Genomic DNA, 21,035 nt, shown 5'->3' on the forward strand with positions numbered 1-21,035 from the left:
TCGTTTTATTCAAAATTACCGAGACAACATTGATATGTGTACAACATTGAATACCATTTCTTGGAAGTTGTACCAAAAAAATGGAGTCAAAGTCCGAAAAACACGACTAAAATTCAAAAACGTCAGTTTCTTGCGTAAAAATGTTATCCTTTTTGTGGTAATAAATTAATGATCTATTTTTTTCAAAAGCTACAACATTCAACTATTAAAAAACGTTAACAATTTTAAAATCGGTTTAAAATTACGCGCTTAGGAATTTTTAAGAGCAAAAAAGTCCCGAAAAACGGTTTTTTCTAAATAAATCAAGATTTTGAGGGTGTTAGAAAAATTTCAAATACTGGTTTATACTATATTCGACCTAATAAACAATTTCTACTAGGTCTCTTCAAAAGTTCCTCCAAAAATTTTTTTTTTGTCGCACTGTGTTATTTGTGTCACATAAGTTCTATATATGAGTGTTCTAATATAAGAATAACCAAGTTATAAAAATATATATTCAACGAAAAACTTCCTTATAATTTTAATAAATTTTATCTTAATATTGAGTGGGATTACCTTTCTGCTTAAGAACAGCGGAGCAACGCTTTGACACTGAACCCACAAGACGTGCGAACTGTTGAGGTGTGATTTTCTTCCACTCTTCTTGCAAAATTTGCTACAAATCGTTTTTATTTGCTGGTTTTTTTGGCCAACGACTTGTTTAAGGATTCCCCACAAGTTCTCTATAGGGTTCAAGTCGGGGCTCTGCGGTAGCCATTGCAAAACATTGATTGTCTCTTGGCTAAGCCACGACTTGACTATCTTGCTGGTGTGTTTCGGGTCGTTGTCCTGTTAAAATATCCAGGCAAGTGGCAAATTATCGTCATATTCTTCAGATAAATTGTTAATCTCTGTCCCTGTTTTTTTTTAGCCATAGCGATCAAATTGTTTTGGGAAACGTATTTAGTATTCAATATTTTAGTTTAGAAAATAACTAGCACAACTTTCCCGGAAAAATCACAAGTTTGACGATTAAAGCTTAAGGTGGCTTAAGTACATGAGCAGATCGCAATGCTCCTTTTTGAAATTTTGTCAATTTTTTTGGATCCCCCGAATTCCTACTTGTAATTTTTTACTGTGATCCGCAAAATGTAAAAAATTTCACGTCGAAATAAATATTTTCAAAAAATTTGTTAAGAAAACAGTCTGGCTTAAGCACCACTGTACACATTACGTATACAACAACAAAAAACATGTTTATATCGTCAATTTTAAATTCTAAAAAGTTAAAAAAAAATATTCATTTTGTAAACATTGTATAAATATTATTTTAGAAATTAGGTAACATTTCAAAAATTAATTTTTTTTTTTTCTGAAAAAAATATCTGTTCGTTAACAAAGGGGTTTTCTTTTAATAATGTTATTTTTGATAGTGAAAATTCTTCTCTGCGATACAAAATCATGCACGTTTGACGAACATATTGAAAGTTTGTTTCTTGACCTTGAAAAAATCAGTAAAAACATTTCTGCTCCTAGGTGTTTTTACTTTAAGACCTTTTTGGAATTTTATTAATTTTTATTAATTATTAATAATTATGAAAAAATCCGTAGCTTCCTTCTACTAAAACACAAAAGTTGAGTCATTTCCATATTAAAATATAATCCCCTGTTACGGTCGGAAATCCCTCTGCAGGTTAAATAATATATGTTGTAAAAATGAAAGATATTTCTTCTTAGCTGAGATTATGTGCCTTATACACATACATACATGTACATTATGTGTTAAGACTTTTGACTTAGAGTCTATATAAGCTCCGCCACTTGCTAGACCTTATGCTTCTATAAAAATAAATTCAATAAAAGTAACAAAAATATTTTTTTATTTTAACGACAAAATCTTTTTTTACAGGCAGTGTTACATGATGAAACAGATGCTTTTTTCATACAATAAATTACTTCAAAGGGAAACTCAAAACTGGGTGAAAGACTAAAATCATAAGGTTTTATGAAAAATCTGTGGAAAGGCATATCAGTTTAAAGATAGATATATAAGGTTTCCCAATCAGACTAGCTAAGATTAATAAAATGGATGCAGCGGACTTCTGGCAACAAGCTCGCGCACCATTCGGAATTCAAACTGCGCTTCAACAATATAATATACCATCGAATCAGCCGCACATCCTTCAAAAACTATCGGATGTACATGTAGGAGACAAGGAAGTGCCGAGTGCATCTTCTGTTGGCAGTACCATCGCAACCAATCCGCCACCACTTCCAGTATCGGCTGGGAATCAGGAATCTAACTGCAGTTCAGGGCTGCAAGTGGGTTCACAGATATTGAACAATGAATCTTTAAGAGGATCGCAACAACCGACCCAACATCCATCGGCGCAGCTAAGCAATCATCAACTACTGCTTAATGCTGCGGCAGCTGCTGCTGCTGCGGCACACCTTAAATCTACAACCTTTCAAAAAAACATTACCACACTTGGAGACCAAACGATACCTATACTACCCAGCACAACAAGAAACACCTTAGGAGTGATCAAGTCTAAGCAGGATTTGGATTTTAAACCTTCTATCCATCATTCACTTGACAGTAGTCACCAGCAAAATACTCAGAGTCAGCTGCAGCAGGCATATGGGGCAGAATTTTTTAACGTTGGTTGTGAAGCAGCCTCCGATGCAACGGAAGATGTTCCCATTACCATGGGTTCCGCCACCACCAAGTCACAATCACATCCTCGAGCTCAGTTAGAATCTATTGGAGGCATGCAGCCGCCACATGGGCAGCCTTTAAGTCCGGTACATGGAAGAGTCTTGGAACTGGGAACACATTCCGGGACAGGAGTTGGGGGGCTTAACAAAACACTGTCACAAGGCCACCAATCGCCCCAGCATTCAGTTTCGACGTCTGGCGGCAGCTCAACGCCCGAGATTAAGTACAATAACGAAAAAATGGCCAACGAAATTCAGGTATTAAAGTTTATTTTTGATAAATATATTTTTTAAACAAACATTTTTTTTTTTTGTTTTTTAAATGTAGCAGATTTTTAAGAAAATAAAGCTTAATAATAAATGATTTTTTTTTTTTAATCAAAATATACCTTATCTGTCTCTAATAGGTCCCTTATAAGTATACTTAAATAAAAGGAATACAAAGCATAAGGATTGTATATAAATACATACCCAACTATGAAATATATTTCTTTCTTTCTTGGGATGTAATAATAATATTCTATGTAGGAAAAATATAAGTATTTATATACCCTAATTTTGTTTAAAAGTGACAGTAGAACAGAACAGCAAAGTGAATAATAGAATGCCTTTGTATCTATTTCCAATTTTGATTTAATATGCATATAATACATCTCTTATGTCCTTGAAAATTTTCACCTCACCATTTCTAAACGATACTTTTAAAGCGATATGTATGGATATCGGGTTTTTTGTCAGTACACTGTTCCTATTTTATTGCTATAACTCACTGAAAGAGAGTCAACTTCTGTTGTGTTGTTCTAAAACTTCGTCTTTGTTTTTTTTTAAGAGTATTTCAACCCCTCCCAATTAGGGAAATTTCCAACCCCTGCCAATAAAGGAAATTATCAACCCCAGGCATATAAGGGAAATTTGCCAGATGCTTGTGAGCGAGCGGGCGCTAATCACCTAAAAGTTGGTCTCAATATCGCACGACTATTCTCTCCTTAGTACTTCTTTTGAACTATACCAAAAATGAACAACAGTGCTAAAACAAGCCAGGGGAAATCTGTGTGATACTTGGAGAGAGTGAAAGAAACATCTAATAAGATAGACAGAGAAAAAATATCCAGATAATGTGATAGATAATAAATGAGAGATAAAAGAAAGGGATAGCAATAAAGCAAGGAGTTGAATCTTCTGCTTAGCTTTTTTACTATGGTTTTTCTTTAAGTATCCCTTATATTTTCTTCTTATTAATATTTTTGAACTCTTCTTTTAAACATGTTTGTGTGTTGAATTTCTGGCTCATATACAAAAGGCAATGGAATGGGATGGAGCGGGGTTTGTGGGTTCCATTTAGAACTTACACAGACATAAGACGCAAGACAGACCGAGGATTTTACTCTAGACATTTCTCTACCAGCGGCTGCCGTTGCTTCAGCTTGCCTTGAAAGGCCTCCCTCATTTTCATGCATTCGAAAAGGAGAGACAAGAGCGAAAGATACCATTATTTGGGAGCTTTTTCTTTCTATCTATCTTTTTATAACTCCATTCGGGCTTATTTTCTTTAAGAAAACAATAATAGCATATAGAAACACGTAAAGCTCAACTGCGAAAGAGGCAGTGGAAGAAGCAACGATGACGAAATAACCGGATAGTGTAAGAAGGAACCCCCAGCCCGGACGCAGTGTCCCGTTTGTGGACGATAGCGCACAAGTCCAACGACGACAGAAGTTCAAAGGACAGCAGCCCGTAAGGTTGTGCGCTCCGATTTCCTCCGCGTTTTTAAAGACTTCAATAAATTTAAATGAAACTAAAATAAAAAAAAGCTAACATATATGTTTAAATATAGTTGTGTGCATATATTTTTATGTAACCCTGACCGCAAAATTCGCGATAGCATGATTCATTTTAAATGTTGACATTTTCCTCAGTCGGCCTATTTACATTTGTTAAAAGGTGTCATCTATTTCCGTTTCAGTTTGAACTCCTTGGATAAAGCAAGAAAACGATACATTAAATTTACAATTTTTATGTTGGCCGCAAATGTTCGCGAAACTATGATTCGGATACGTGTAAAAATAAACTTTAAAAACAAGTTGACCGCCAGTTAAAAGAATTAAATAAATAACTGAATTGTGTTGTATTCGTCCAGTTCCAATTTGTTGTTTTGATATCGGCTATATCGTTTTTCTTTACAATGACACTAGACTGTGAAGAGGAGCACGATGTAATTTGTTAATTGTATTTTCTAAAATTTGAGTAATTTTAGTGCTTACAAAATTTTTGCACATTAATGTTAAGAACTTATAATAGCTTTACGCTTTTTTGAATTACTTTGAAATATATTTAATTATGTATATTTACATTGATATCAGATGTAAAAATTTTTTGTTATTAATATATTTATTTCTTAAATGCTTATTTATAATATAAATATAATTTTAATAAGAATTTTTTCATGATCATAACAGTCTGTCTGTTTAGAAGAACTCTATGTTCTATAATCTATAATAAACAACCTTTATTTTTTTGTTCCACACTCTGCTTAAAATTTAGCTGCAGTCCGCGATCGCATTATGTCCTTTAGTCAGTAGAAACGTTTTTTTTCAATTAATTCGATCAAGAAAATTGAAGAATGATAGGGTAATATACTAGCTTTTTTAAAACTAAGAGCCAATATACATATATAAGTATCGGCTCCGCCGAACAAAAGCGTTCTTTTTTTGTTTACAATGTAACATTTTTTTCAGCTTCAACTATCACGGTCAAGCAGCGCAGCCGCGATCAGCGAACGCACCCTTGAAGAATGTTGGTCAACCCTGCAACGAGTGAGTTGGCATCTGTTCCGTTGTGTATAGTACTCTTCCTCGTCAAAGACTCATACATATATACAGCAACACTACACCGAACACTGCACTCCACATGTAATACGTATATATTATTTGTATATATGATATATTTTATATATACATAAATAAAATACAAACATATGATTGTATGCATATATTACTACCGTTACGAAAAGCTTAACAATATATTTTTAGTTATATAGTATTACTTATATTTTAGTTTTTTTTTACATATAAGTTCGCATATTTTTTCCCTTCAATATATTTAGTTTTTGTTTCTAATATTGTAAAATATTAATCAATTAAATATATTTTTTGCTTTTATATATATATTCATTTGTTTGTTTTATTAAAGAACTTGTTAATTTTAAATCTAATAATAGAAGATATGCAATAATAGATTGAGAAAATATTTATTAAAATCTGTACGGTATAAAAAAAAACAATCAGTAAATATTTCGCTTACGGTTAAATGGTACAAAAACCAAAATGTTGAATATTTTTGCTCTTAACATGTACCATTGTAAGTACAATAAGACTTTTTAGTCTTAAAACAAACTCGAAGTTATTTTTGTCAGTTTTGGTTTGAACTATTAACAATTATTTAAACTATTTAACTTTTATTCAGTTTCACTTAAACTTTTTTTGTATAAATATACTTTTATATATTTTTATAAAAACTTTTTTTAGAACTTAAAAAATTTGTGCCTTTAAAAATATATATATATTTATATATATATCTGTTTTAAGTTTTCATGTAAAAAGATAACTGGTGGAAATTATCATGTAAAAACGAAAATTTATTTCGTTTTATTGTATTGGTAAACTGAAACTAAAGCACGTTTTTTTCTGCCATTTTTTTTCTCTTCCACACGTTGGTTGCCGCCTCCAGTTACCCCTAACTTGTATACATGTATGACCCTGAACCCAAGTCCATCCCTCTTTTTATATTGGTTATGTTCGTCCCAGAAGAAAAAAAATTTATTCACGGACAAATACATGTTGAAACCTATTGAATCATATAAATCATAAAAAAGGGGGAGAAAATCAAAAGAAAAAATATTAACAATTCTTAAGGAGACCTTAATTTTTCTTATTTTTTCCACCGTAGTAGAGCCAAACCTCAGTCGCTATCTCATTCCTAATATATTTTAAGCCTTCCCTTAAAAACCCGTCTAATTTTTTCTCTAAGAATGACATAGTCCAAGCGTCCAGATAAATTTTATAATTTTTAAAAAAGACGTAAAATGGGAAACAAATTTTTAATCACTAAATTCGTTAAGAATTTTCTTGTAGTATTCTTCACGGAACTTGTATTGTATTTGTGTGAATATAGAGAAGGAATAATCTCCCACCCTATATAGTTAATATAGTCGTGATCAGCATTAACGGCATAGTCGATATAGACGTGTCCGTAATAGTCTATAAAAGATGGAGCTATAGGATTTGGCATGGAGACTCCTATAATACCCTTGCAGTTCGAGTTAGTTTTAAATTTTGCCCAAGCCCATGCCCTCACAAATTGCATTTTTTTGTAGCGCCAGTACAAAAATTTATTTTGAAAAACTCTTGATGCCAAAAAAGTATGCCTCAGATGCCACAGTTAATTTATATCTGAAAATTTAGTCAAATCGGCTGCCAACAAGAAGGGAAAGCGGAATTCGGGTGGAGCGGAAGTTGATATACCCTTTCATTTGGGATCGGATATATATCGCAAATAGCGGACAAACTTGGTTGATCCTTAAGATCATTTCATGAGAAACACCATTTTTTAAAATACACAATTAAAAAAAGTCCCAAGCTTCTTTCTTCCAAAATATTAAACTTGGCACATTTTGGATCGTTATATTACATATGGCACAGTTATATGACAGCTATGGGATATAGTGTTGTTATAGAGTTGGAGATGTCTCCTTTACTTCGATGCACACTTTTGAGCCAAATTATATAGTATAACTGGAGTCTGAAAAAATTGATTACACAGGACAACAGCTAAAAGCCTTTGGACGGATTTACTTGTTTTCGCACGGCTGTTGATTCCAATCCAAGATTGTAAAACAGGTCAAAACGAAATTTTATCTTCTAGAAGTTTTATACTATATGCATGTTAAAAAGGCATTGTTGTATTTATTTCGTCAAAAACATGACGAGGTTACAATAAAAAAAACATAACGAAGCCACGCCTTTAACTTCCTGTATACCAAATCAAAAATCCATTATAAATATTGTGTAATATACATAATATTGTAATTATTATAATATTTTTGTGCTTTGCAAATAACAACTGCAAAAATATAGCAGAAAGAAATGCAGAATAAAAACACAATTACACCACTAAAAGTGTTGATTTGGCTAAATTTTGATTTGTAGGTATAGATTACGTATTAGAATAGTTTGGAATTTTTTTTTTCACAATTTTTCAAAAACTTAATTAATTTATATATGCGTGAATGGACGTGGAAAATTTTTGACACAAATTAAATTTGAGTGGATACCATAGGTATCAAGTTTCAAAAATGATACATATATAACGCAATAAGGCACCTTGGTATCTGCTGATAGCTTTTAATACGTACATAACTTAACATAACTTTGTAAATATATATTTCTTTAAACATTTTTTCCATACTTTTCCTGTTATTAAAGTAAACAAAAAAATCCCACTTGCTGTTTAAGACTTCCTTATTATTGTTGATATTTCTATTGATTTTGATTCGCAAGTGCTGTTGGCCATTTCTGGGCACAGCTGCCAGTAATGCTTGTGCGCCTTTGTACTTTACAAGGATTGAAAGGGGAAAATACGTAAACAGTGGTAGATATCGCCCCTACAGCCCATATACTAACAAAAATGGGCTTTGTGGACTAAAAGCTACAAGTGAATAAAAAGTGCACTCTACCTCGGCCAGAAACCGAGTGTCAGTCGCAAAACGATTTGAGGCATTGCTTTGGTGGAAGTCGAATATTTCTGACTGACCAACCAACGTAAGGGTAATAATATGCGGCAACTGTTTTCCTATCGTAGACTATGTACATACATACATGCGTATGTAAGTACATACACAGCTCTACGCCAAACAGAAAAGTTTAAGTTTATAGGGTTCTAAAATACCTTTAAGAATAATTCGGATGTTCACATAGTAATAGAAGATAATAAATAAATTAAAAATAAATAAATACAATCATAAATACAACAATCCATTGATTGATTCATTGAAATCAGGGCAGGTTTGCACCAAAACAACTCAAGCCGTTTGTTAAAATCAACAATTTTTATACCCTTGCATAGGGATTATAATTTTGGTCAAAAGTGTACAACGCAGTGAAGGAGACACCTCCGACCCTATAAAGTATATTTACATATATATTCTTGATCAGGATCACCTCCTGAGTTGATATGAGTCTACGCAAACTGGTCTCTCAGGTTTAAAGCTATCGCCTTGAAACTTTGCACACACCCTTCTTTCTTTGCACGCAGTATATATGTCGGAACGGCCGGTATCGGCCGACTATATCCTATAGCTTCCATATAACTAATTGATCGAAAATGCTTTAACTTTATGAAATTCGGTAGGCCGAATCAATTGTATAAAAATAGAATTCTTTGGAATTCCAACCTTCTATTCTCAAAAACATAGTTGGGTCATTGGTAATTTCTGATCGTTGGGTAATTTTTGGTAATTTCTGATCGTTTGCACGATATACTTATACACTTACACTTACACTTATATACTTATATTTTTGAAGAAATTCATATATTACGAGGCAATCTCGATTAAAAGCTAATGTGAATCTGTTACCTGTAAGACTGTTGGAAATCTTTGTCCTATATCGATTCTTTATGGCTTTTAAAGTAAACTAACCCATTTTAAAGACAACTCGTATTTTTCTGCTTAATTGAACAAAAAAAATTTTTAATTTTCACTGTTATATGGACTTTGTAAGAATTCGATAAAAATAATAATATACAAGACACAAATAAGATCGTTTTTTTAAATTTTGGCTAATATAAAATAACTAAAGTATATATGCACATAATTTTAAACTCTTCATTTATATGTAAAATTTTTTTAATTTTTTTTTATTTTTTTGGTTGTTTTTAAGAGTTGTTTAGCTAAGACAAAATAGCTTGGGGTATAAGTTTTATTAAAACTAATGGATTAATCACTCTGATATTATTAAGCCTACAGTATAAAAGACAAGTCATTTCCTTAGTGCTTTAAAAAAATCTCAATTTTACCAATTAAGAAAGTATTTTATTTTTAAATGCAGTTTAGTAAGAAATTCAACACTTCTTATGGATCAATCGAACTTTTCACAGAAAAGTGAAGTTTCATTACTTCACTTGGAACACACTGGCAAGATTGTTGGCATTTTTAGGTCACCCAAAACAAGCGTGTGTGGTGAAAGTGAAAATAAAAAAGTAAAATAAAAGCGACATTTAATTAGAATAAGGCTGTAAGGCTTTAAAAAAAATTATAACAAAAACCGAACTGAAATATTTTGCTTTGTTTCTAAAAGTTTGAATTTGGCCAGAAAAAGTGGTCTTATTTTCTATAGTATAAATATAAATACATATTTATATTATAGTTTAGTGTACTACAGTTTTCTATAGTTCATAAAATATTTGTGTGCTTTACAATTACCTAAGGAAGAATAGTCTTGTCGATATATCCTGCGCTATATATAAAAGCCTTGCCTATTATCTGTCAAGTCAGTCTATTATTGTATAAGCTATTGATATAATTTTTTTATTTAATTCTATAAACATTGAATTATTTATGTATGATTATCATTATTTTTAAGTATATTTCTGACGCTGCCTATTTTTTGCCCTTAATAAAACTTATTAATAATCAGCAAAAAAAAGTATTACCTCGAAATTTATCATTAAAAAAACATTGAAAGCATTTAAAATGCCTCAAAGAATTTTTTTTAATAAAAATATTTGATTCTTTATTTTTTTATTTTTATAAAAAGTTTTAATTTTGCTGACATGTTTTGCGCTTGTAGAACATGCAAAGGTACACACTTTTCAATTAAACTTAAAAAAGCTTTACAAAAACTATACTGGGAAAGTAACAGGTAAAGATCTAAAAATCTATAAATACATCCAGCAAATATACCAGCTACGCCAGTGTGTCATTAAAAAATAAATGGGTTTTTGAGACTGGAAAGTAAAAAGGAAACAGCAAAAATAAAATCGCATATATTTTTAACGTATTTTTTAAAATTACAGCTTTTTATGCACAAAAGCGCCATGCAGCAAATTCAGCAGCAGATTCCCCGGGTTGGCCTAGGGACCCAAAGCGTTACTGTAGCGTCTAACTTAGTTGGTGGTAATGTCACGCCATGCACAGACACTAAGCCACACCAGTGTCAGCAATGCATGAAGAGTTTTTCAAGTAATCACCAGCTCGTCCAACACATTCGGGTACATACTGGCGAGAAACCATATAAATGCTCCTATTGTGATCGTAGATTTAAGCAACTGTCACATGTTCAACAGCACACGCGCTTGCACACGGGTAAGTAAATTTGATATTCGATATTCAGTTCAAATTCACAATTTAGTTATTGGTAAATAGTGGTTATCGAAGAGATTTAAATCAAATGAAATAAATCCCACCTGAGAAAATAAAATAGGTTCAAAATGTTTTGAAACAATCTAAGTTAACAAAATGTAACTCTAAACCAGATACTTCTGCTGCCAATCGAATCCATGACCTTTTAATAAAGAGGTAGACAACTTAATTATTGACCCATACGGTGAAAGTTTTGGGCACAACAACGATAAAAAATTATTTTAATGAAATTTTCTAATCGGATATAGGATTGAGGTTTATAGGTTTATATATAAACTTCTGCTCTTGTTTTTTATACAATTTTACTTTTTTATACGTTTCCAAGTTGTTGCCACAAAGAGTTTCAAGACCACACCTAGCTTAATATCTTCAAAAAGGGTTCCAAGCCTTTGAAATATCACACATTGCTCTTGATTTTTATATTACAACGTTTTTATATTTGGTCCTCGTAGAGTGCAAAAGTCTTCAAAATAATCTTCACCGCGAAAAATATACATATGTGGTTAGTTATCTTCTTGTAGCGAATAATTATATTTCTGGTTACCCTTAGATCTGGATCTGGGAAAAATTCGGCGTTTGAATAGGTCACTAAAAATCAATAACTTTTTATGATTCCTGTGTGGTTTCACTTTAAGTGATACCTCGAAACCAACTAAACGAAACACCCAAAAAAGTTACCTAAGAGTTTCCTAAGTTACCTAAGTTACCATAAGGTAACCAAACGTCTCGGGTGCGTCAAGTTTGATTTATTCTTTGTATAGGTTCTCATTGTATTGGGGTCATAGAGTTTCTCACGGAAACATAGTAATTCGGTAATAGACACCGAAAGATTTGAACCCAATATAGGCAAAAAATTAAAATTTTGAAATTAAAATATAAGACTCATTTTAAATTTCAGATTTGCGCATATTTTTCGAATTTCTTGTATCACTGTGGACAACAGTCCATTGTCACCCGTGTCACCGCAAGTCTTAGCATACGCTAAAACACACTATGCATACCGCAGAATAAGCAATTTTCAGTGCGCGTCTGATTTGAATGAGTCATGTGTCAAATCACGCGTGTATAGGGTCGGAAATTCTGCCGCAGCGCTTTCGGTCCACGGTAAACTTTTTTTAGAAACTCCCAGTTTGCCTCATTTGCCGGCCAAAACTTAAAAAAAAGTGTTTCCTGTAAGAAAATTTTTTTTTCAAGAAATTGGGTTGGAACGAGTTTTTTCTATAGGCAAATATATTTGTTTAAGAACTGTTGATAGAAAATTTTTCTTTAAAATAAAATACACTATTTTCGCAACGAATGGGCATTATACCTACTTTTGAATAAACGAAAAATTAAATAAACACTACGTTTTTTCGCTCAGTGAATGCTCTGCTCTCATTGTTTTTTGGAGCTAAACTCAAGTTTTAAACATGTGTGCGTTTTGCCCCCACTGCTCTAAATATATAATTTTTATCAAAACATTTTCCAAAAGTCTATCAGTTTTGGACAATTTTTGGTAAATGTGAAATGATTTAATTCACTTAATTTGAGCTACTAATCACTAATTCACTAATCACTACACTGGAGTCTCCAAAATATTTTTATACACTTGATATAATCATGTCGGTCCGTCCGTCCGTCTGTCTGTCCGTATGTCTCTTTCTATGCGAACTAGGCTCTCAGTTTTAAAGCTATCGACTTTAAAGCTACCACACCCTTCTTTCCTTTGCACGCAGTATTTAAGTCGGAATGGCCGAGATCCGCGGACTATATCCATATATAGCTATCCGTATAGCTGCCATATGTATATCTGATTGATCGAAAATGCCATAACGTTTATGTTTTTAGAGTTGAACGGGTTATATGCACTAGTATTATATTTTTGTCAAGATAATGCGACGTACCAAATTTCATAAGGATCGGCCAATAAAAGCATTCATAAGCAAGAGAGGAAAGCTAACTTCGGGCGGAGTCGAAGTTGATATTCCCTTGCAGCTAAAACCGGATATGACAAAAATCTGATGTAGTTGGCCGAAGATTATAAGAATATCATAATATAACCAATCTATTACGATACAAAATCTAAAAAAAAGACCAAGCTTCTATCTTCGAAAATACAAAAGTTGGTATTTTTACCAAATAACATTTCCGATCGTTAAGTTATATGGCAGCTATAGGATATAGTCGGCCGATCCTTACGAAATTTAGTATGTCGTATTATTTTGCCAAAATTAGCTCTCATGTTTGAGAGCTGAGTTAGAGAGTTCATATTTTGCACTATAGGAAATATGATCACTTTTTCTGGCCAAAAATAATATCTCAAGAACGAAACAAGATATTTAAGTTATAATTTTTGATTTGAGTTCACATGGTCAAAAGATTTAAGATTTAAAAAAAATGTGGGCGTGTCACCGCCAACTTTTTAAGAAACACATTCTAACTCAAAAACTAAGCAAGATATTTAGTTTTTGATTTTTGATTTAAGTTTATATGGTCAAAAGAACTCAGATTTGAAAAAATTGTGGGTGCCCTATTTAAAAATAACATGCTAACTGTAGAACTAAGCAAGATATTTCAATTTGGTTCTTTTTTAGTGTTTTATAAAGCCACTTTTCTTTTGGAAAAGTAGGTGTAGTTTTTTTAATTCAATATCTTTTATTTTTGTAATTTTAAATCGGTTTTCCACTAGTCTCACAGCTAACAGATTCACATTCATGGTTTTGAGGTTGCCTCCTTAAATTATGTATTTCTTCGAAAGCGCATAGAAGCGCATGTTCATATTTCACTCGTATGAAGAAAATTAAACAATCTACAACATGGACTAAATTACAATGTTTGACACGATTTGACTTAGTTTAAATCTCTTTTTAAAAATGTGATTTATTTCTAAAAATTTCTTTTGCTAGGCTACTTACATTTTCACTTTATTAAAAAAACAACACCAGTTTTTTGGACACTTTACATACACAAAAACATAATACAAACCACATTAAAAAGTATTCATTTCAAACCTTTTGATTTTGTCCATAACATTTTCAGTATTCGCGTTTTTAAAATCACACCAAAAAATCGCAAATTCTTAGCTCATTTAAATTTTAACATCAACAGCTGTTTTTTACAGCTGATTTCTTCGCAGTGGCGCCATCTATGAAAATTTCTGGTATGCAACATCAAAAATGTATCTATTGTGAATGATATGCAATTAAAATTATTTAAATCCTTTAACTTTCAAAAAATGGTTTTTGGCCAGAAAAAGTGGTCAAATTTCCTATAGTGAAGTGGGGGGCAAAACGCACACATTTTTAAAATTTTAGTGTATACGTAGCAGAGAAAAATAATGAGAGCAGAGAATTCACTGAGCGAAAAAAACGAAGATTTTTATTTCATTTTTCGTTAATTCAGAAGTTGGAATGGGCACTTCTTTTAAAGAAAGATTTTCTAGAAACAGTTCTTAAACAAATGAAAAACTACGCTTCTCCATCTATATTTTCTATGGAGAAAACTATGTTCAACCCAATTTCTGAGAAAATTTTTTTCAGTGGAAACATTTTGATTATTAAGTTTTACCTGTCAAATGAGTCAAATGAGAGCAAATGAGAGAGCTTTTAAAAAATTTTGAGAGTTCACCGGCAGCGCTGCGGCAGAATTTTACACCCTATACACGCGTGCTATGTAAAATGAGAGTTTTCCCGCCACTGCACTATGGGGAATTTGCCCGATTTCATGCTGCAAATTCGGAACCTAAGAGTTATATTCATTTTCTTGTCTTGTCAACTGCCGATTGATTTGGAGAAATTTGAACAATTTTGTTTTAAAACTGGGGAACAAACTGTGGATTTTTATCCATGGTTGCCAATGACGGCATTTTATCAAAGTTTAAATATTTGTTTTTTTTTTTATGTAAACATATTAAAAACATATGGCTCCATATGACTCCATACCAAAAATATTAATAAACAGTGCGCTTTTAAAGCTTTGCACTGTTAAAGTCAGCTGTTGCAGCCCAAAGGCACGTGTTTGAGAAGGGGCAGTTTTTGGTTAGCTACTTTGAAAGTGCGATACTTAAAATTTAAACAAGTTATTAATTCAATTTATGATGGAAAACAATCATACTGGCTTGTATTAAATGTTGTGTGTACTAATATTTTGCTATGTGCCTTAATAATATTTAGTCAATTTTAAAACAGGTCTAAAAGGTAATTTTTTGAAAAAAAAAAATTAATTAGACTTACAAAAAGAACATATCGTTGCAACAGTGTAAGTTTAATGTCGTAGAAATTTGTCTCAATGTGCAAAATTGCGCACAATCTGCGTAATTTCGTTTTTTGTCAGGTGTCTTCGAGTTTTCGAACGCGGAGCTTTTTGAAGTATGGCGTACGAAGACGGAGAACTCAAACCAAGAAAGATCAATTCTTGATTTTATTTCGAGCAAAATAAGTAGAAATATTGATGTTGTAAAACACAAAAACTATTTGAAAAAGAATAGCAGTTTATTTTGCCTAAATATAAATGGTAAATGGAAGATATGCAAGAGAAAAAAAAAATATTTTGAGAAGAAGTTTGCAAATTGGCTGCAAATTCGGAACCTAAGAGTTATATTCATTTTCTTGTCTTGTCAACTGCCGATTGATTTGGAGAAATTTGAACAATTTTGTTTTAAAACTGGGGAACAAACTGTGGATTTTTATCCATGGTTGCCAATGACGGCAACTGCTCACAAAATTATTGTCCACTCAAGGCAAATTATGGAAAATACAATACTTCCCGTTGGCTGTTTCGGAGAAGAAGAGTTGGAAGCACGCAAAAAAATGTATAAAGCAGATAGACTGCATAACGCACGGAAGCATAGTCGTGTTAATAATTTCATGGATGTTTTCAACAGAGCCTTAGATACTTCTGATCCTGTTATTTCTTCAACAAACCCTATGAAGCGTATTCGGAAGCATAAAAGTATGGAACTTCCTTCAGATGTTTTAAGCCTTTTATTGTGCAATTTTAACGGCCAGGATCAAATGGAGAAAATTGGAGATTAAATTGACGATTTTTATTTTATGTCTGACGAAGACCTTGAGAATGAAAATATTTTATAAACTTATTAGTGTATTATTTGGTTTTCACTTTATCAATTTTTCTATATGAAATAAAAAAAATTGTTTCTATAAAAAAATAAAAAAAAACCGTTTTAAAAAATCTTATTTGTTTAAAAAGTTATTGATTAATTGATCCAAATGGGAGGGCGGAACCACGCCCATTTTACAAAAAAATATTTCCAACGATCTTCATAAGCCTAATAAAAAAAAACCGTTTCGAAAAATCTTTTTTAGTTTAATAGTTAATAAATAATATTTCGTCAGGGAAGGGGCGGAGCCACGCCCATTTTTCTAAAAACATTCCTATCGGTGTCTATAACAATAATAAAAAAACCGTTTCGAAAAATCTTACTTAGTTTAAAAGTTACTAATTAATACCATGAAATCGGCCAAATTCCCCATAGTGCACTGCTCTAAAAACACCGAAGTTATACCATTTCCGATCAATCCGTTATATGACAGCTATAGGATATAGTCGGCCGATCCCGGTCGTTCCAACTTATAAATTGCGTGCAAAGGTAAGAAGGGTGTGTGCAAAGTTTCAAGTCGATAGCTTTAAAACTGAGAGACTAGTTCGCGTAGAAACAGACAGTCGGACAGACGGACATTCACATATCAACTCAGGAGGTGATCCTGCTCAATAACACAGTGCGACAAAAAAAGAAAAATTGGAGGAACTTTTGAAGAGACCTAGTAGGAATTGTTCATTAGGTCAAGTATAGTATAAAACCATGTTTGAAATTTTTCAAACACCATCAAAATCTTGATTTATTTGTAAAAAACGGTTTTTCGGGACTTTTTTGCTCTTAAAAATTCCTAAACGCGTAATTTTAAACTGATTTTAAAATTTTTTTCGCTTTTCAATAGTTAAATGTTGGAGCTTTTGAAAAAAAAAATAGATCTTTAATTTATTTCAACAAAAAAGATACAATTTTTACGCAGGAAACTGACATTTTTGAATATTTGTCGTGTTTTTCGGACTTTGACGCCATTTTTTCGGTACAAATTCCAAGAAATGGTATCATTTTCGACACATATCAATATTGTCTTGTTAATTCTGAATAAAACGAGGCCAACTTCATTAGGAAATTATTGGTGAAATTATAACGATTTTCCCAAAATCGGTTTAAAATTACGCGTTTAGGAATTTTTAAGAGCAAAAAAGTCCCGAAAAAACGTTTTTTCGAAATAAATCAAGATTTTGAGGGTGTTTGAAAAATTTTAAACATGGTTTTATACTATACTCGACCTAATGAACAATTCCTACTAGGTCTCTTCAAAAGTTCCTCCAATTTTTCTTTTTTTGTCGCACTTGAGCAGGATCACCTCCTGAGTTGATATGTGAAAGTTCCAAATCACTGTCGCACTGTGTAATATACTTACTTTATAGGGTCGTAGATGTCTCCCTCACTGCGTTGCACACTTTTGGACAAAATTATAATACCTTCGCAAGGGTATAACAAGAAAGGACTGTTATAGTCGAGTTTCCCGACTTATTTTATCCGGTACTAATGTCTTCCACCTACATTTTAACTAATCTTTAAAGTTTAAACTTTAAGGGTATGGATTCTCAGAAAAAAAATTTCTTTTGCATACTTTTGCGCTTTGGCAATATAACAGCAACAAGTCTATGGCGATCGTACCGATTCAGTAGGGAAGTAGTTTAAATAGTCTACGACTCCTCTTAAAATGATCCGATTTGGCTGCTTGTTGTTCAAAAGTGTAGAAAAGCCATTGAAACAGTTTGGTATCAAAAAAGTTTTCAAAAACAATAACGAACTGGCGCTAACACTAGATTTTTTAGTTTGGGGGCTGAAGTGGCTGTGGCAAAAATTTAAAACAAACTTAAACTGCGTGGGTATTGTGGGTATCCATATCCATTCCAAATCCATAGCCCTTATTTCTTAGTCTCTGAGATCCACGCGTTCGCGTATATTACCTTGGACGAATAAAATTGGCCGATTTCAATTTGATTTTTAATTTAAGTATGTTAACTATAGAAATAGTTTGGCATAAAATGTTTTCAAAAAACCGTCAAATCCTATACTATCAAGAATATATATACTTTATGGAGTTGGAGAAGATTCCTTCTCTATGTTACATACATTTACACTACTACAATATACCTTTCTACTCCAAGAGTACCGGATATAAAAAAAATTAACATATATGTCCTTAATAGGGTCGGAAATGTCTTCACTGCTTTGTACACTTCTGACTAAAATTATAATAATTTTGCAAGGGTTGCAAGGGTACAAAAAAGTTGAACATTGTAAAAAAAAGTATGGGGGAAATTAATTTCAACGTCATTAGCTGCATTCATTGACATTTAATATCTGGTTTTAGATGTGTTCCCGATCTCATCTTGTTTATTATTAACACCTGATCGAAACTCAACAATAGATTTTTTCGTTTCTTTGCTCCATTTTTTTTTTCCTTTTTTTCCAGTGGGAACTTCGTGTAAATTTTTTAAATACGTTTTAATTGAAAACCAGTTTACTAATGACAAGGTAATGGCGGAAGGATATCCAAGTAAAAAACACATTTAAATTACATTTAAAGCGGCTTGCTTTCCTGAAATGCTGAGTTGGGTAATTAGACAATGAAGCCCCCAAGCCTGACTTATATCTCAAACCAAAGCTTAAAATAACTAAAAACGACTTCAACTCGTTGGTTAATAGATAGCTACGCCATTAAGAGCACCGAAATAGCTGGTAAATTTATTACTCAGCAATCATGGCTGAAAACTTCAAGCCAGTGAAAATTATATTGAAATAAATGATCATATAGTAAATAGGAAGCAAAAACGGAAATGCTTGTAACAATACATTTATTAAAAACATAAATATTTTGCAAGCAAAATTTAAATTTAGAAACCTAAAAATTGAATTAGATAAGTTCCAGTAGTCATTTTGAGATTCACATTAATGAAACATGCATTTTCATTTTGTATTTCATTAGACTTTTTTATATCCTGTACTCGTAGAGTCCTGTGAATGTATGTAACATAGAGAAAGTATGAAAGTACCTATAAAGTATGTACATATGTACTTGATAAGCATCAACAGCCGAGTCGATATAGCCATGTCCGTCTGTCCGTATGAACGCGCGGATCTGAGACTACAAGAGATAGAGCTACAAGCTTCTACACCCCACAAACTTCTCCCCCACGAAATTCTGTAGGGCCAGCACAGGAAGGTTTTTTGAAAAACTTTTGATGCCAAAATATTTCTATAGTTAATATTTATCTAAAAAACAAATATCATCCCAATCCACAGTGGGCGATTTGGTCTCGCTAGCGGCATTTAATTAACATCTAAACTAAAATAGATTTCTTTATGCGGGTTTTTTTTCACTGATCAATAAAATTATAGAATTTTTTAGGTTTAACAAATTTGTTTTAAAATTTTTTTTTTGCTTTTTTTTGTTAAAAAAAATTTTTTTTTATATATAAAATTTTGTTTTACTTTTTTTTTTTAACATCAATTAACATATTTCATAAATTAACTTTATCTACAAAAGATTCGGATTCATCGGTGTCAGAAAGAGGGATATCTAGTTGCATTATTTGAAGCAAACTGGTAACATCATCGTCCATTATATTTGTTTTTGTAGAAGAAATTTCAGACCCATTTGACAAAGAAGTTATCAAAGAGTCGAAAGAAACTAATAAGGAATTTAACACATCTTCCATGTTATGTTTCCTGCAATTTTTTATTGTATTTCTCTCGTGAAACTGGAGATCAATCCTAAAGCCACTAACTAATGTTGGTAAAATATTTGAAATTTGGCTTTTAATATTTTCACTTTCTCTGCGAGTTAAGTCGGCCGGTTCTTTCTCGCAAAGTAGCTTAATGGGTCGACAATATCGAGTAGAAGAAGGTTGTTTGGTCATTGATATTTTGTGGGGAAGACATAGGCGTTTACCATTGAAACCAACTGTGAAAAACTGCGTTTTTCAGCTTTATTCAACCTTCAACTTGCAGCTACTAACAATGCATCTGAAGGGTCATCCACAGTTAGGTCTGACATTTTTTTTACTTTCGATTTTTTGCAACCATTTTAGCCATTCCTGGTTTTTTGTTTCGAAAAAATCCTTATTTCTTCCACAGTCTTTCCACTTTACTATAAACGTACTAGTAAAATTTCGAAACTTTTTGCCAATCTCCCACTGCTCTTCGAGAGTATATTTAAGATTTTTCAAAACAGTACCAAATAAAAAGTTTTCCATGACAACAAACTTCTTGGTTGGGATCACTTTTGAGTCCCATACTAAAAATAGATCCCTTTTTGCTACTGACATTGTGCCTAAAAAGTACCATAGCTTAAAGGCTAGTAGGCATAGCTTGCAAATAACTGTTAACCGTTTTTTTCCTTACGCTCTGTTCGCGAGAACAACCAAAAAAAGTATGCCCTTTCGGTTTCTCTCTGAGCAGCAGACTTTGTTTCTTTTTGTTTCGATTTTCTGTTGAACGCATTACGATGAGCCGATCATGAAACTCTCGTTTACCGAACATCGCTCAATGAGAGATTCGAGTGACCCTCGCGCAGAGAGACTCATTAAAAGACCGATTGACTGAAAAAGTCAGCGAAAAAAGTCTTTTCAATAATTTTTCTTCGTTTCGTTGCACAGTGGTACGTTGTGTCCTATTTTAACATGCCATTTTCACGAATAAACTTCTTAAAATTTTAAACGTGCCTTTTTCAAATTTTAAACTAATATAGTATTGATTATTTTAATTAAAAAATAAATAGTTTTCTTTTTAATTCATTTATTTTGAGTTAAGCTTAACAACTAATAAAGAATTTACGTTTTTTGAACCTAGTGAACTACGTCGTTCGCTTAAAATAAA

The 21,035-nt window shown here is 32.2% G+C and overlaps 1 protein-coding gene across 4 annotated transcripts in view; it reads left to right on the forward strand.

Moving 5' to 3' along the window:
• Positions 1 to 494: 494 nt before the first annotated feature.
• Positions 495 to 21,035, forward strand: part of dati (zinc finger protein datilografo) — a 65,767-nt gene continuing 45,226 nt past the window's right edge. The window contains exons 1-4 of one of the 4 annotated variants that reach the window (XM_043213332.2): positions 495 to 848; positions 1,893 to 2,955; positions 5,433 to 5,510; positions 10,768 to 11,056. In XM_043213332.2, the coding sequence (XP_043069267.1) occupies positions 2,065 to 2,955; positions 5,433 to 5,510; positions 10,768 to 11,056 (1,258 nt within the window). In that variant the 5' untranslated portion in view covers positions 495 to 848; positions 1,893 to 2,064. Of the gene's footprint in view, positions 849 to 1,892; positions 2,956 to 4,328; positions 4,910 to 5,432; positions 5,511 to 10,767; positions 11,057 to 21,035 lie in introns of those variants that run through there. The other 3 variants (XM_043213336.2, XM_043213334.2, XM_043213335.2) reach the window with 3 other exon arrangements.

Source organism: Drosophila bipectinata, chromosome 4, assembly GCF_030179905.1.
Source record: "Drosophila bipectinata strain 14024-0381.07 chromosome 4, DbipHiC1v2, whole genome shotgun sequence".
NCBI lineage: Eukaryota > Metazoa > Arthropoda > Insecta > Diptera > Drosophilidae > Drosophila > Drosophila bipectinata.